General features: G+C 43.5%; 2 protein-coding genes across 2 annotated transcripts; one reads left to right on the top strand and one right to left on the bottom strand.

Annotated features, from left to right (window-relative positions):
- The first annotated feature begins 28 nt into the window (after positions 1-28).
- Positions 29-12,980, top strand: LOC118367790 (B-cell receptor CD22-like). Its single transcript, XM_035751432.2, has 6 exons — positions 29-337; positions 454-831; positions 10,773-11,036; positions 11,219-11,488; positions 11,664-11,763; positions 12,053-12,980. Exons 1-6 carry the CDS (start codon positions 280-282, stop codon positions 12,123-12,125), a joined length of 1,143 nt encoding a protein of 380 aa, XP_035607325.1. The 5' UTR covers positions 29-279; the 3' UTR covers positions 12,126-12,980.
- Positions 4,982-10,739, bottom strand: LOC127915211 (uncharacterized). Its single transcript, XM_052494639.1, has 2 exons — positions 5,223-10,739; positions 4,982-5,107 (listed from the first exon to the last, which is right to left on the bottom strand). The coding sequence occupies exon 1, from the start codon at positions 9,078-9,080 to the stop codon at positions 8,331-8,333; it is 750 nt and encodes a 249-aa protein (XP_052350599.1). The 5' UTR covers positions 9,081-10,739; the 3' UTR covers positions 4,982-5,107; positions 5,223-8,330.
- Positions 12,981-13,478: the final 498 nt, after the last annotated feature.

Here is a 13,478-nt window from a genome sequence, read left to right as displayed (position 1 = left end):
TAATGTTCGAGGCGCTAGATTATTACATTATATTACATATTACATATATTAGATTATTGCATTATTACATTTTAAGCCAGCAACAGTGCCTTGACTTTTTGTTGCAGGCTTATAATGTCAATTGCTTTCTACACGTCTATTTTTGTTTCTCAATATCCTTGACCAGTTCCTAGTTAGGAAAAAGAGAAGTGAGTGACAGACAGAAAGACAGACACTGCCGAGGTCTTCGCTGCTAATGTAAAGAAGGACAGTGAGTAAGGGAGTGGGGGAGCGTCAGAGATGGCTTTGGGAGTCTTCCAGACTGGCTGGATGAGGCTGCTCTCTCTTATCCTGCAAGGTAAGACTGTCATCATATTCATCATTATCATACGCAGCACACTTTTAGCATGGTATGTGAATAGACATACCAAGTATTGTATTGTAAATCATATTCATTCATTCCTTGTATCCCAGGCTGCTGTGTGGGTGTCCTCTGTAGTGACTGGGCTGTGCGTGTCCCTTCCGCTCCCCTGTGTGCCGTGGCCGGCTCGTCTGTGCTCCTCCCCTGCTCCTACGACTACCCTCAGCCCTACAGGGTGCTGTCTGAGATGTGGTGCCGGGACCAGAGCCGCTGCATCACCCCCAGGTACGTGTACCATAGCCAGGGCATCTTCCCTGAGCCAACCTCCCAGGGCAGAGTGGAGTACCTGGGGAAGGAAGGAACCAGGAACTGCTCCCTGAGGATCTCTGATCTGAGGAGGTCTGATAGCGGGACATACGTCTTCTATTTTATCACCAACCACCCAGTGGAGAAGCCTCCTGGACAGCCTGGAGTAACCCTGCTAGTGGCAGGTAAGACCACAGTGCTTATTATATGTTTTTTTGACACGTATTTGGGTAAATACGCCTTGTGGTCAATGATTATATGTAGATAGCAACTGACCAGTGGCGAGTTAATAAAGTCGTATTGAGTTAATAAAGCCTCATACAGACATGGTCTCTTTTTTGCTTTCTTTAGTAAGGCAGCTCCAAAATGCAGGTGTTTCAGCCTAGCTCAGTGCTTTCTGTGGTGGTGGTGGGGCAGGCAGCGTAAAATACAGAGCATAGGGGTTAGTAATGTTCTCTTGGCTCAGTGTTCTGTCACTCATGGGGACACTATGTCACAACAAAATCTACAGGGGAGAGCTCGAAAATTCATGCCCCCTGGGTGCTGCCACAGATTTACATTAGAAGTGCTCATACAAGAAGGCTCAAGGTCATTGGACACAGATAGAATTACGTCAAATCACGTTATATCTACCGATGCTTTGATTGGACTGATCATGTCAACATAATACTTTCAAAATCTTAGCTAGCAAGCTAGATAAGCAGTCTTCATCATGAATCAAGTCGACAATCTACTGGCAAATCCTTTTCAATCCTTGTCATATGAATATAAATTATAGATAAAACGTATCGGGGCTCATTGGTCAATTCAACAATAAGTTTGGAAGCAATCAGTGGCTAACTGCAAGCATTGCAAAGCAATCATTAGCCTGCTATTCAGCGAAGTGGATGTGTGGTCCCAAGTCTAAGATTAAGGGTCTCTTTTCCTAGTTTAAAATAATAAACTTTCAACATTGGCCATGCTGTCAATGAAGCATGATTTTTACCACGCTCAAAACATCTGTTAACTCGGAACTGCAAAATCTGACTTTAGTGAGTTCAAGACAACTCAGAACTCGGGGAAATACAATCTACGACTGGGAAAATACGTTTTGAACTCTCATCCAGATCGGAATTGTAAATCCGGAACTCGGGCCTCTTTCTAGAGCTACGACCTGAAGATCACTGACGTCATGATTCACTGACATCATGATTCAACTTTTTTTCTTTGAGTTCCCAGTTGGTATTTTTGGCATTTTATTAGGATCCCCATTAGCTATTGCAAAAGCAGCAGCTACTCTTCCTGGGGTCCACACAAAACATGACATAATACATTAACATTAATAGACAAGAACAGCTCAAGGACAGAACTACATATGTAACGGATGTGAAACGGCTAGCTTAGTTAGCGGTGCGCGCAACATAGCGTTTCAATCGGTGACGTCACCTGCTCTGAGACCTTGAAGTAGTAGTTCCCCTTGCTCTGCAAGTGCCGCGGCTTTTGTGGAGCGATGAGTAGCGATGCTTCGTGGGTGACTGTTGTTGACGTGTGCAGAGGGTCCCTGGTTCGAGCCCGGGTATGGGTGAGTGTACGGTTTAAAGTACACAGTTGTCTTGAAAGCACCAAAAATCCAGAGAATGGCAGACTTTGATGACAAAGTATGATGACTAGTGAGCACAGAACAACAAGGTGAGTCCAAAAATGTCTTCTGTGCTGCTGCATAAATGATGTAATATGCCAGGGAGATATGTATACTGCCGATGTTCTGAATTCTGTCACTGTACGTTTCAAAAGTACTGAACAAATAGTTATATTGACTAAATCAAATCAAATTTATTTATATAGCCCTTCGTACATCAGCTGATATCTCAAAGTGCTGTACAGAAACCCAGCCTAAAACCCCAAACAGCAAGCAATGCAGGTGTAGAAGCACGGTGGCTTGAAAAACTCCCTAGAAAGGCCAAAACCTAGGAAGAAACCTAGAGAGGAACCAGGCTATGTGGGGTGGCCAGTCCTCTTCAAATCAAATCAAATTGTATTTGTCACATACACATGGTTAGCAGATGTTAATGCGAGTGTAGCGAAATGCTTGTGCTTCTAGTTCCGACAATGCAGTAATAACCAACAAGTAATCTAACTAACAATTCCAAAACTACTGTCTTATACACACAAGTGTAGGGGGATAAAGAATATGTACATAAAGATATATGAATGAGTGATGGTACAGAGTGGCATAGGCAAGATACAGTAGATGGTATCGAGTACAGTATATACATAAGAGATGAGTATGTAAACAAAGTGGCATAGTTAAAGTGGCTAGTGATACATGTATTACATAAAGATGCAGTAGATTATATAGAGTACAGTATATACGTATACATATGAGATGAATAATGTAGGGTATGTAAACATTATATTAGGTAGCATTGTTTAAAGTGGCTAGTGATATATTTTCATTTCCCATCAATTCCCATTATTAAAGTGGCTGGAGTTGAGTCAGTGTGTTGGCAGCAGCCACTCAATGTTAGTGGTGGCTGTTTAACAGTCTGATGGCCTTGAGATAGAAGCTGTTTTTCAGTCTCTCGGTCCCAGCTTTGATGCACCTGTACTGACCTCGCCTTCTGGATGATAGCGGGGTGAACAGGCAGTGGCTCGGGTGGTTGTTATCCTTGATGATCTTTATATATATATATGATCTTTATGGCCTTCCTGTAACATCGGGTGGTGTAGGTGTCCTGGAGGGCAGGTAGTTTGCCCCGGTGATGCGTTGTGCAGACCTCACTACCCTCTGGAGAGCCTTACGGTTGTGGGCGGAGCAGTTGCCGTACCAGGCCGGTGATACAGCCCGCCAGGATGCTCTCGATTGTGCATCTGTAGAAGTTTGTGAGTGCTTTTGCTGACAAGCCAAATTTCTTCAGCCTCCTGAGGTTGAAGAGGCGCTGCTGCGCCTTCTTCACGATGCTGTCTGTGTGGGTGGACCAATTCAGTTTGTCTGTGATGTGTATGCCGAGGAACTTAAAACTTACTACCCTCTCCACTGCTGTTCCATCGATGTGGATAGGGGGGTGTTCCCTCTGCTGTTTCCTGAAGTCCACAATCATCTCCTTAGTTTTGTTGACGTTGAGTGTGAGGTTATTTTCCTGACACCACACTCCGAGGGCCCTCACCTCTTCCCTGTAGGCCGTCTCGTCGTTGTTGGTAATCAAGCCTACCACTGTTGTGTCGTCCGCAAACTTGATGATTGAGTTGGAGGCGTGCGTGGCCACGCAGTTGTGGGTGAACAGGGAGTACAGGAGAGGGCTCAGAACGCACCCTTGTGGGGCCCCAGTGTTGAGGATCAGCGGGGTGGAGATGTTGTTGCCTACCCTCACCACCTGGGGGGCGGCCCGTCAGGAAGTCCAGTATCCAGTTGCACAGGGCGGGGTCGAGACCCAGGGTCTCGAGCTTGATGACGAGCTTGGAGGGTACTATGGTTTTAAATGCCGAGCTGTAGTCGATGAACAGCATTCTCACATAGGTATTCCTCTTGTCCAGATGAGTTAGGGCAGTGTGCAGTGTGGTTGAGATTGCATCGTCTGTGGACCTATTTGGGCGGTAAGCAAATTGGAGTGGGTCTAGGGTGTCAGGTAGGGTGGAGGTGATATGGTCCTTGACTAGTCTCTCAAAGCACTTCATGCTACGGGGCGGTAGTCGTTTAGCTCAGTTACCTTAGCTTTCTTGGGAACAGGAACAATGGTGTCCCTCTTGAAGCATGTGGGAACAGCAGACTGGGATAGGGATTGATTGAATATGTCTGTAAACACACCAGCCAGCTGGTCTGCGCATGCTCTGAGGGCGCGGCTGGGGTTGCCGTCTGGGCCTGCAGCCCTGCGAGGGTTAACACGTTTAAATGTTTTACTGAAGGAGAGGCCGCATGTTTTGGTTGCAGGCCATGTCAGTGGCACTGTATTGTCCTCAAAGCGGGCAAAAAAGTTATTTAGTCTGCCTGGGAGCAAGACATTCTGGTCCGTGACGGGGCTGGTTTTCTTTTTGTAATCCGTGATTGACTGTAGACCCTGCCACATACCTCTTGTGTCTGAGCCGTTGAATTGAGATTCTACTTTGTCTCTATACTGACGCTTAGCTTGTTTGATTGCCTTGCGGAGGGAATAGCTACACTGTTTGTATTCGGTCATGTTTCCGGTCACCCTGCCCTGATTAAAAACAGTGGTTCTCGCTTTCAGTTTCACGCGAATGCTGCCATCAATCCACGGTTTCTGGTTTGGGAATGTTTTAATCGTTGCTATGGGAACGACATCTTCAACGCACGTTCTAATGAACTCGCACACCGAATCAGCGTATTTGTCAATGTTGTTGTCTGACGCAATACGAAACATATCCCAGTCCACGTGATGGAAACAGTCTTGGAGTGTGGAATCAGATTGGTCGGACCAGCGTTGGACAGACCTCAGCGTGGGAGCTTCTTGTTGTTTTAGTTTCTGTCTGTAGGCAGGGATCAACAAAATGGAGTCGTGGTCAGCTTTTCCGAAAGGAGGGCTGTGCCGGGTGGAGATTATAACAGAACATGGCCAAGATGTTCAAATGTTCATGAAATTACCAGCATGGTCCAATAATAATAAGGCTGAACAGTTGAAACTGGAGCAGCAGCACGGCCAGGTGGACTGGGGACAGCAAGGAGTCATCATGTCAGGTAGTCAGTCCTGAGGCATGGTCCTAGGGCTCAGGTCCTCCGAGAGAGAGAAAGAAAGAGAGAAAGAGAGAATTAGAGAGAGCACACTTAAATTCACACAGGACACCGAATAGGACAGGAGAAGTACTCCAGATATAACAAACTGACCCTAGCCCCCCGACACATAAACTACTGCAGCATAAATACTGGAGGCTGAGACAGGAGGGGTCAGGAGACTACATCTGTCCTCGCTTGCTCATTAATGTCTTAATCAAAATTATGGATTGCCTCTTATGCCATAGTTTGTACATCTCAATTGTCAGAAGAAACCACATTTGTTTAAGCAAGTTAGCCATATTAGCTATGGTTTTTAAAAGGCAGTAAATTGGGCTGAATGAACTGTTTCTCTGCCAGACAAGGCTCAGCTGATGTAGCAATGGTAAGGTGTTGGGACTGCTGTTGGGACTCTGCTGCCGGGACAGCTTTATGTAGGCCAGTTTGTTGGCACGGTTTGTCACCGTTGTCGTGAAAATAATATATTGTTTAGTGTTGTGTTGTGGAGTGGCTTTGCTGGCATGCAGCCCACAATTATTTATTTTTTGCCCCACCAAGATTTACATGCTAAAATCGCCACTGTATACTGTAGCTAAGAAAGTAATACAACGTATATGTTTTGTAGTAAGCTATTAGTAGACCATGTACCTCACCCTAATAATTTGGTCCCTTTCCCCTCATAACTTAGCCACCTGTTCTGACTTGGTGGTGCACCTATAGGCTGTTTTTAAGAAATGTCATCACTGAATATTGTAAGAGCTTTCATTGTCTACTCATATGCCCCTTTATTTATCCTTCGGTTCTAACTTGGTGTACAGGGAGAATACTGTAAGAACGGCCAATGTTCTGAATTCTGTCTCTGTACATTTCAAAAGTGCTAAGCAAAGAGTTATATTGACTACGTCCATCTTAGCTCGCTCATTAATGTCTTAATCGAAATGACGGATTGCCTCTTATCCGCTCATCGTTCCCTTATGCCATAGTTTGTACATCTCAATTGTCAGTAGAAACCACATTTGTTTAAGCAAGTCAGCCATATCAGCTGTTTTTTTTAAAGGCAGTAAATGAGGCTGAATTAATCGTATCGCAGCCTCTGGTAAGGATTCACTCCATGGTGATGAGAAGAAAGCTCTGCTGTTGGGACAGCTTCATGTAGGCCCCAACATTTTGTGGGCACCGTTTGTCCCCATTAGAGTGCAATTAATGTATTAGTTAGTGTTGTCTTGTGTTTTAAAAAATGTTGCGTTACTGTAATGCAGGGATGCTGTAATGCATCGTTACATGTTCAAAACACTAACATTTAATATCAGCATTCAAGGTTGTTTCCTGTACATACAGTACCAGTTCAAAAGTTTGGACACAACTACTCATTCAAGGGTTTTTTATTATTTTTACTATTTTCTACTTTGTATAATAATAGTGAAGACATCAAAACTATGAAATAACACATATAGAATCATGTAGTAACAAAAAAATAACAAATCAAATTATATTTTAGATTCTTCAAAGTAGCCACCTTTTGTCTTGATGATGGCTATGCACATGGCATTCTCTTAACCAGCTTCACCTGGAATGCTTTTCCAACCGTCTTGAAGGAGTTCGCACATATGCTGAACATTTGTTGGCTGCTTTTCCTTCACTCTGCTGTCCAACTCATCCCAAACCATCTCAATTGTGTTGAGGTCGGGTGATTGTGGAGGCCAGGTCATCTGATGCAGAACTCCAAATAGTTCTTATACAGCCTGGAAGTGTGTTGGGTCATTGTCCTGTTAAAAAAAACAAATGATAGTCCCACTAAGTGCAAACCAGATGTGATGGAGTATTGCTGCAGAATGCTGTGGTAGCCATGCTGGTTAAGTGTGCCTTGAATTCTAAATAAATCACTGACAGTGTCACCAACAAAGCACCCCCACACCATCACACCTCCTCCTCCATGCTTCAAGGTGGGAACCACACATGCAGAGATCATCCATTCAACTACTCTGCGTCTCACAAAGACATGGTAGTTGGAACCAAAAATCTAAAATGTTGATTCATCAGACCAAAGGACAGATTTCCACCAGTCTAATATCCATTGCTCGTGTTTCTTGGCCCAAGCAAGTCTCTTCTTATTATTGGTGGCTCTTAGTAGTGATTTCTTTGCAGCAATTTGACAATGAAGGCCTGATTCACACAGTCTCCTCTGAACAGTTGATGTTGAGATGTGTCTGTTACTTGAACTCTGTGAAGCATTTATTTGGGCTGGAATTTCTGAGGTTGGTAACTCTAATGAACTTATCCTCTGCAGAAGAGGTAACTCTGGGTCTTCCTTTCCTGTGGGGGTCCTCATGAGAGCTAGTTTCATCATAGCGCTTGATGGTTTTAGTGACACTGACTCAACTCCAGCCACTTTAATAATGGGAATTGATGGGAAATGATGTAAATATATCACTAGCCACTTTAAACAATGCTACCTTATATCATGTTACTTACCCTACATTATTCATCTCATATGCATACGTATATACTGTACTCTATATCATCGACTGCATCCTTATGTAATACATGTATCACTAGCCACTTTAACTATGCCACTTTGTTTACATACTCATCTCATATGTATATACTGTACTCGATACCATCTACTGTATCTTGCCTATGCTGCTCTGTACCATCACTCATTTATATATCCTTATGTACATATTCTTTATCCCCTTACACTGTGTATAAGACAGTAGTTTTGGAATTGTTAGTTAGATTACTTGTTGGTTATTACTGCATTGTCGGAACTAGAAGCACAAGCATTTCGCTACACTCGCATTAACATCTGCTAACCCTGTGTATGTGACATTTACATTTTACATTTAAGTCATTTAGCAGACGCTCTTATCCAGAGCGACTTACAAATTGGTGCATTCACCTTATGACATCCAGTGGAACAGCCACTTTACAATAGTGCATCTAAATCTTTTAAGGGGGGGGGGTGAGAAGGATTACTTTATCCTATCCTAGGTATTCCTTAAAGAGGTGGGGTTTCAGGTGTCTCCGGAAGGTGGTGATTGACTCCGCTGTCCTGGCGTCGTGAGGGAGTTTGTTCCACCATTGGGGGGCCAGAGCAGCGAACAGTTTTGACTGGGCTGAGCGGGAACTGTACTTCCTCAGTGGTAGGGAGGCGAGCAGGCCAGAGGTGGATGAACGCAGTGCCCTTGTTTGGGTGTAGGGCCTGATCAGAGCCTGGAGGTACTGAGGTGCCGTTCCTCTCACAGCTCCATAGGCAAGCACCATGGTCTTGTAGCGGATGCAAGCTTCAACTGGAAGCCAGTGGAGAGAGCGGAGGAGCGGGGTGACGTGAGAGAACTTGGGAAGGTTGAACACCAGACGGGCTGCGGCGTTCTGGATGAGTTGTAGGGGTTTAATGGCACAGGCAGGGAGCCCAGCCAACAGCGAGTTGCAGTAATCCAGACGGGAGATGACAAGTGCCTGGATTAGGATCTGCGCCGCTTCCTGTGTGAGGCAGGGTCGTACTCTGCGGATGTTGTAGAGCATGAACCTACAGGAACGGGCCACCGCCTTGATGTTAGTTGAGAACGACAGGGTGTTGTCCAGGATCACGCCAAGGTTCTTAGCGCTCTGGGAGGAGGACACAATGGAGTTGTCAACCGTGATGGCGAGATCATGGAACGGGCAGTCCTTCCCCGGGAGGAAGAGCAGCTCCGTCTTGCCGAGGTTCAGCTTGAGGTGGTGATCCGTCATCCACACTGATATGTCTGCCAGACATGCAGAGATGCGATTCGCCACCTGGTCATCAGAAGGGGGAAAGGAGAAGATTAATTGTGTGTCGTCTGCATAGCAATGATAGGAGAGACCATGTGAGGTTATGACAGAGCCAAGTGACTTGGTGTATAGCGAGAATAGGAGAGGGCCTAGAACAGAGCCCTGGGGGACACCAGTGGTGAGAGCGCGTGGTGAGGAGACAGATTCTCGCCACGCCACCTGGTAGGAGCGACCTGACAAATAAAATTTGATTTGATTTGATTTGATTTGATTTTTGCGACTGCACTTGAAGAAACTTTCAAAGTTCTTTAAATGTTCCGGATTGACTGACCTTCATGTCTTAAAGTAATGATGGACTGTCATTTCTCTTTGCTTATTTGAGCTGTTCTTACCATAATATGGACTTGGTCTTTTACCAAATAGGGCTATCTTCTGTAAACCACCCCTACCTTGTCACAACACAACTGATTGGCTCAAACACATTAAGAAGGAAATAAATTCCCCAAATGAACTTTTAACAATGCACACCCATTAATGGAAATGCATTCCAGGTGACTACCTTTTGAAGCTGGTTGAGAGAATGCCAAGCGTGTGCAAAGCTGTCATCAAGGCTGGTTACTTTGAAGAATCTCAAATCTAAAATATATTTGATTTGTTTAACATGATTCCATATGTGTAATTTCATAGATTTGATGTATTCACTATAATTTTACAATGTAGAAAATAGTAAAAATAAAAACCCTTGAACGAATCGGTGTGTCCAAACTTTTGACTGGTACTGTACATTTAGTGTGTAACTATTTGACTCATGAGAACAGGAGAGCTGTCTGCACAGAGATCAGGTCTGACCACAAGCCTCAGAGGTTCCAATGAAATGGATGTCACCATAATTTCTGAGTCACTCTGAGGAGAGGAGCCATTGCTTCCTTGTTTCAGTATGATCACATGATTCAGAGAGACTCTCATAGTGTTCCTACAGTTCCTCAGAAAGTTTGTTAATGTCTTAATATTTACAAATTTTCTCATTAACTTACTGAAAGTCTTTGAGTAATAATGACAATGCTATTGATATCTGTATGTACAGTACCAGCTGTTGACAACAACAGTGAAAAAAGCTCTCTTGTAACTAAGAAGTTATTATACTTTAAAACCTGATGGTATAGTTGCATGCCCTACGACCACAAAGACTGTATGCAAAAATTGCGGAATTGTAGCAGGAAGTCACATGGTCTTGACTGTCGGTATGGAATCGTCCTTTGGGTGACCACCCCGCCGCCTCTGGCTCATAATAATTCCCAGACAGCCACCACTACAAACACAACAACATATGGATATACATTTCAGTGTATTTCCATTTAAAACAGGAATAGACAAATAATCTGATGTGCCCTGTCCTGTTATCTGTCTGGTATGTCTTATTGGGCTCCCGAGTGGCGCAGCGGTCTAAGGCACTGCATCTTAGTGCAAGAGGCGTCACTACAGTCCCTGGTTTGAATCCAGGCTGAATCACATCCAGCTGTGATTGGGAGTTCCATAGGGTGGCGCACAATTGGCCCAGCGTTGTCCGGGTTTGGCCGGAGTAGGCCATCATTGTAAATAAGAATTTGTTCATACATTTCTTGCCTGGTTTAATAACTAAGAAAATTGCTTACACATCTCGTCTACTTTCAGATAATTCCAGTGAAGTCGCAGTGTCCCTCAGTCCCGCTGGTGATGTTGTTGAGGGCAGCTCAGTGACGTTATTCTGCTGTAGTACTGCCCACACTCCAGGTGAGGGCTACACCTGGTACCAGACTGGAGGCTCCACGGCTGGTGATAAGAGACAGATGATGACCATCACCAATATCAGCACAACAGACAGTGGAAACTACTACTGTGAGGCCCTGACCACTAATAGACCAATCTACTCCTCAGCGTTGTCTATTGATGTCCAGTGTAAGTACTTTGAAATCACAATCACAGATACTGAATGAATCAGTAACAATGTTTGTCATTTTTTTTTGGGACGCTCTTTGACAGGTTAGTCTGTACCAGACATGTCTCATTGTTACCCAAATATAGGAAATTATACTGTAAAATAAAGTTTTTTTTTTTTTTTTACCTTTCTCTGCCTTCAGATGCTCCAAAGAACACATCAGTGTCAGTCAATCCTTTTGGGGATGTAGTGATGGGCAGCTCTGTGACTCTGTCCTGCAGCAGTGATGCCAACCCTGCAGTAGAGCGCTACACCTGGCTTCAGAGGACAGAATCCCAAGCTTCACTGAGAGGGTCAGGGCAGAGTTACAGCATCACTAACATCAGCCTTGAGGACAGTGGGCAGTACTGCTGTGTAGCGATGAACAAGCATGGATCACAGAGCTATACTGTAACCATGACTGTGGGGAAAGGTAGGTACAAGGGGATATTATTGAACATATACATCATTTGTAGTCTAGTCTGTAATAAAACATCACGATTATGCCACCTGTTATTGTACATTTTCCATTGAAACAAATGACAGTATGTACACGAGTGTGACGCTATCCCTGGCCTATAGAGCTTACAGTAGTTTATTCTCTGCAGTAAATGGCCAGTCCTCCATATTGTGGATCTTGGTGGTGCCAGTGGGGATCCCCATCGCTCTGACACTGATCATCATTATAACAGTGGCTTGCATTAGGAGGTGAGTGATAAAGTTACAAATACAGTGATGTGATCTGTAATCTCTGTATGTATTGGTTTGCGCTGTATATAATTCTACAACTCCTGTACCTTTGAGTGTTTTCTTTTCATTTGATATCTACAGTATAACTTTATATTGTCTATTAACTGTATTGTACTCTTCCATCTGATGTGTTTAGTGGAAACAGAAAACATTATCAACCAACACAGAGAATCTCCAGTAGAAAATAAAGACAATATACCAAGTTTATTAAATGATACGTCCGATCCATAACAACTTTCCCCTACAGGAAAACTGTCCCAGGATCAAGTCAACAAGGTTACAGTCTTACAGAGACCACCATCCAGCAGCCATTACCCTAATACTACACAAAGGATGACCATAACAAATGAGACACTTAACAGGAACTGAAAGGGAACTGAATTAACTCTGGTGGGAGATGTTGTGCCCAGTTTACTGCCACACGGTGGCACTGTTGTGTAGCTGTGTCCAGCTGTATTCGTCAATAACATGTACAGTAATATCTGTATAATGTATTGTGCACCTCATTTCAGCTCTCAACTGTAGAAAATAAGTAATTTCACTGTAATAGGCCTACTGTAATTTACTTATTTTATGATGGTGAGTTGTTGAGGACTGGATGACCAAAAGTGAAACGGCAACCAGAGATTAGTTTCAATATGTAAATATATAATTAAATTGAATTACAATTATATAAAAATGGATCATAACATACTGTATATATATATAACATAACCATGTCACAATGCCAAGCTACACCACCCCAGGCTGAGCTCTGCCTATTTTTATTTTATTTTTAAATGTAACCTTTACTTACCTAGGCAAGTCAGTTAAGAACAAATTCTTACTTATAATGATGGCCTACCCTGGCCAAACCCCAACGACGCTAGGCCAATTGTGCGCCGCCCTATGGGCCTCCCGATCACAGACAGATGTGAAACAGCCTAGATTTGAACCTGGTATTGTAGTGACACCTTTTGCGCTGAGATGCAGTGCCTTAGACCACTGTATTATATACAAGTTCTTCAAGTTTGAGTTGAGTAGCAAAATAAATAAGTCAACAACAGGTTGCAAGTTCAAAAATAATAATTCTCCTCCATTAGTGAATAGAAACTGAATTACTGAGACTCTCAGCCTGGTCAAAAAGGTCATAACAGTACATAATTAATAAAAGCAACAAACCTGTCAAGTTCTGACCCTAGTTCTTGTGTTATTTCTTTGTTTTTAGTTGGTCAGGGCGTGAGTTGGGTGGGTATTCTATGTTTTGTGTTTCTAGGTTGTGTTTCTGTTTCGGCCTAGTATGGTTCTCAATCAGAGGCAGGTGTCGTTAGTTGTCTCTGATTGAGAATCATACTTCGGTAGCCTGGGTTCCACTGTTGGTTTGTGGCTGTTTGTTTCCGTGTCTGTCACCACACGGTACTGTTTTCCTTCATGTTCACATTTATTGTTTTGTATTTCTTAGTGTTCAGTTTATGTTTTAAAATAAACGATATGGACACTTACCACGCTGCGAGCATCCTTCTCGCTACTCAGACGAAGAGGAGGAACGTCCTTGCAAAACCAAACAACCAAAAATACAGGTTTTGGTGCAGTCGAGGGAAGATCTAACAAAATATTAATTCAACTTCAATTCAAGATAAATAAACAATATTCTCTCAAACTTAGTCAGATAGTTACAAACTAAACCCGTCACA

The sequence above is a fragment of the Oncorhynchus keta genome, chromosome 34, assembly GCF_023373465.1.
Source record: "Oncorhynchus keta strain PuntledgeMale-10-30-2019 chromosome 34, Oket_V2, whole genome shotgun sequence".
Classification (NCBI taxonomy): Eukaryota; Metazoa; Chordata; class Actinopteri; order Salmoniformes; family Salmonidae; genus Oncorhynchus; species Oncorhynchus keta.
Note: the sequence above shows the minus strand (reverse complement) of the source record. Positions and strands in the feature narration are given on the sequence as shown.

Coding starts and splice junctions, on each gene's coding strand:
- LOC127915211 (XM_052494639.1), bottom strand. CDS start 9,080: ATGACGGATCACCACCTCAAGCTGAACCTCGGCAAGACGGAGCTGCTC.
- LOC118367790 (XM_035751432.2), top strand. CDS start 280: ATGGCTTTGGGAGTCTTCCAGACTGGCTGGATGAGGCTGCTCTCTCTT. Junction 338..453: donor GCTCTCTCTTATCCTGCAAG/GTAAGACTGTCA, acceptor CTTGTATCCCAG/GCTGCTGTGTGGGTGTCCTC. Junction 11,489..11,663: donor AACCATGACTGTGGGGAAAG/GTAGGTACAAGG, acceptor TATTCTCTGCAG/TAAATGGCCAGTCCTCCATA.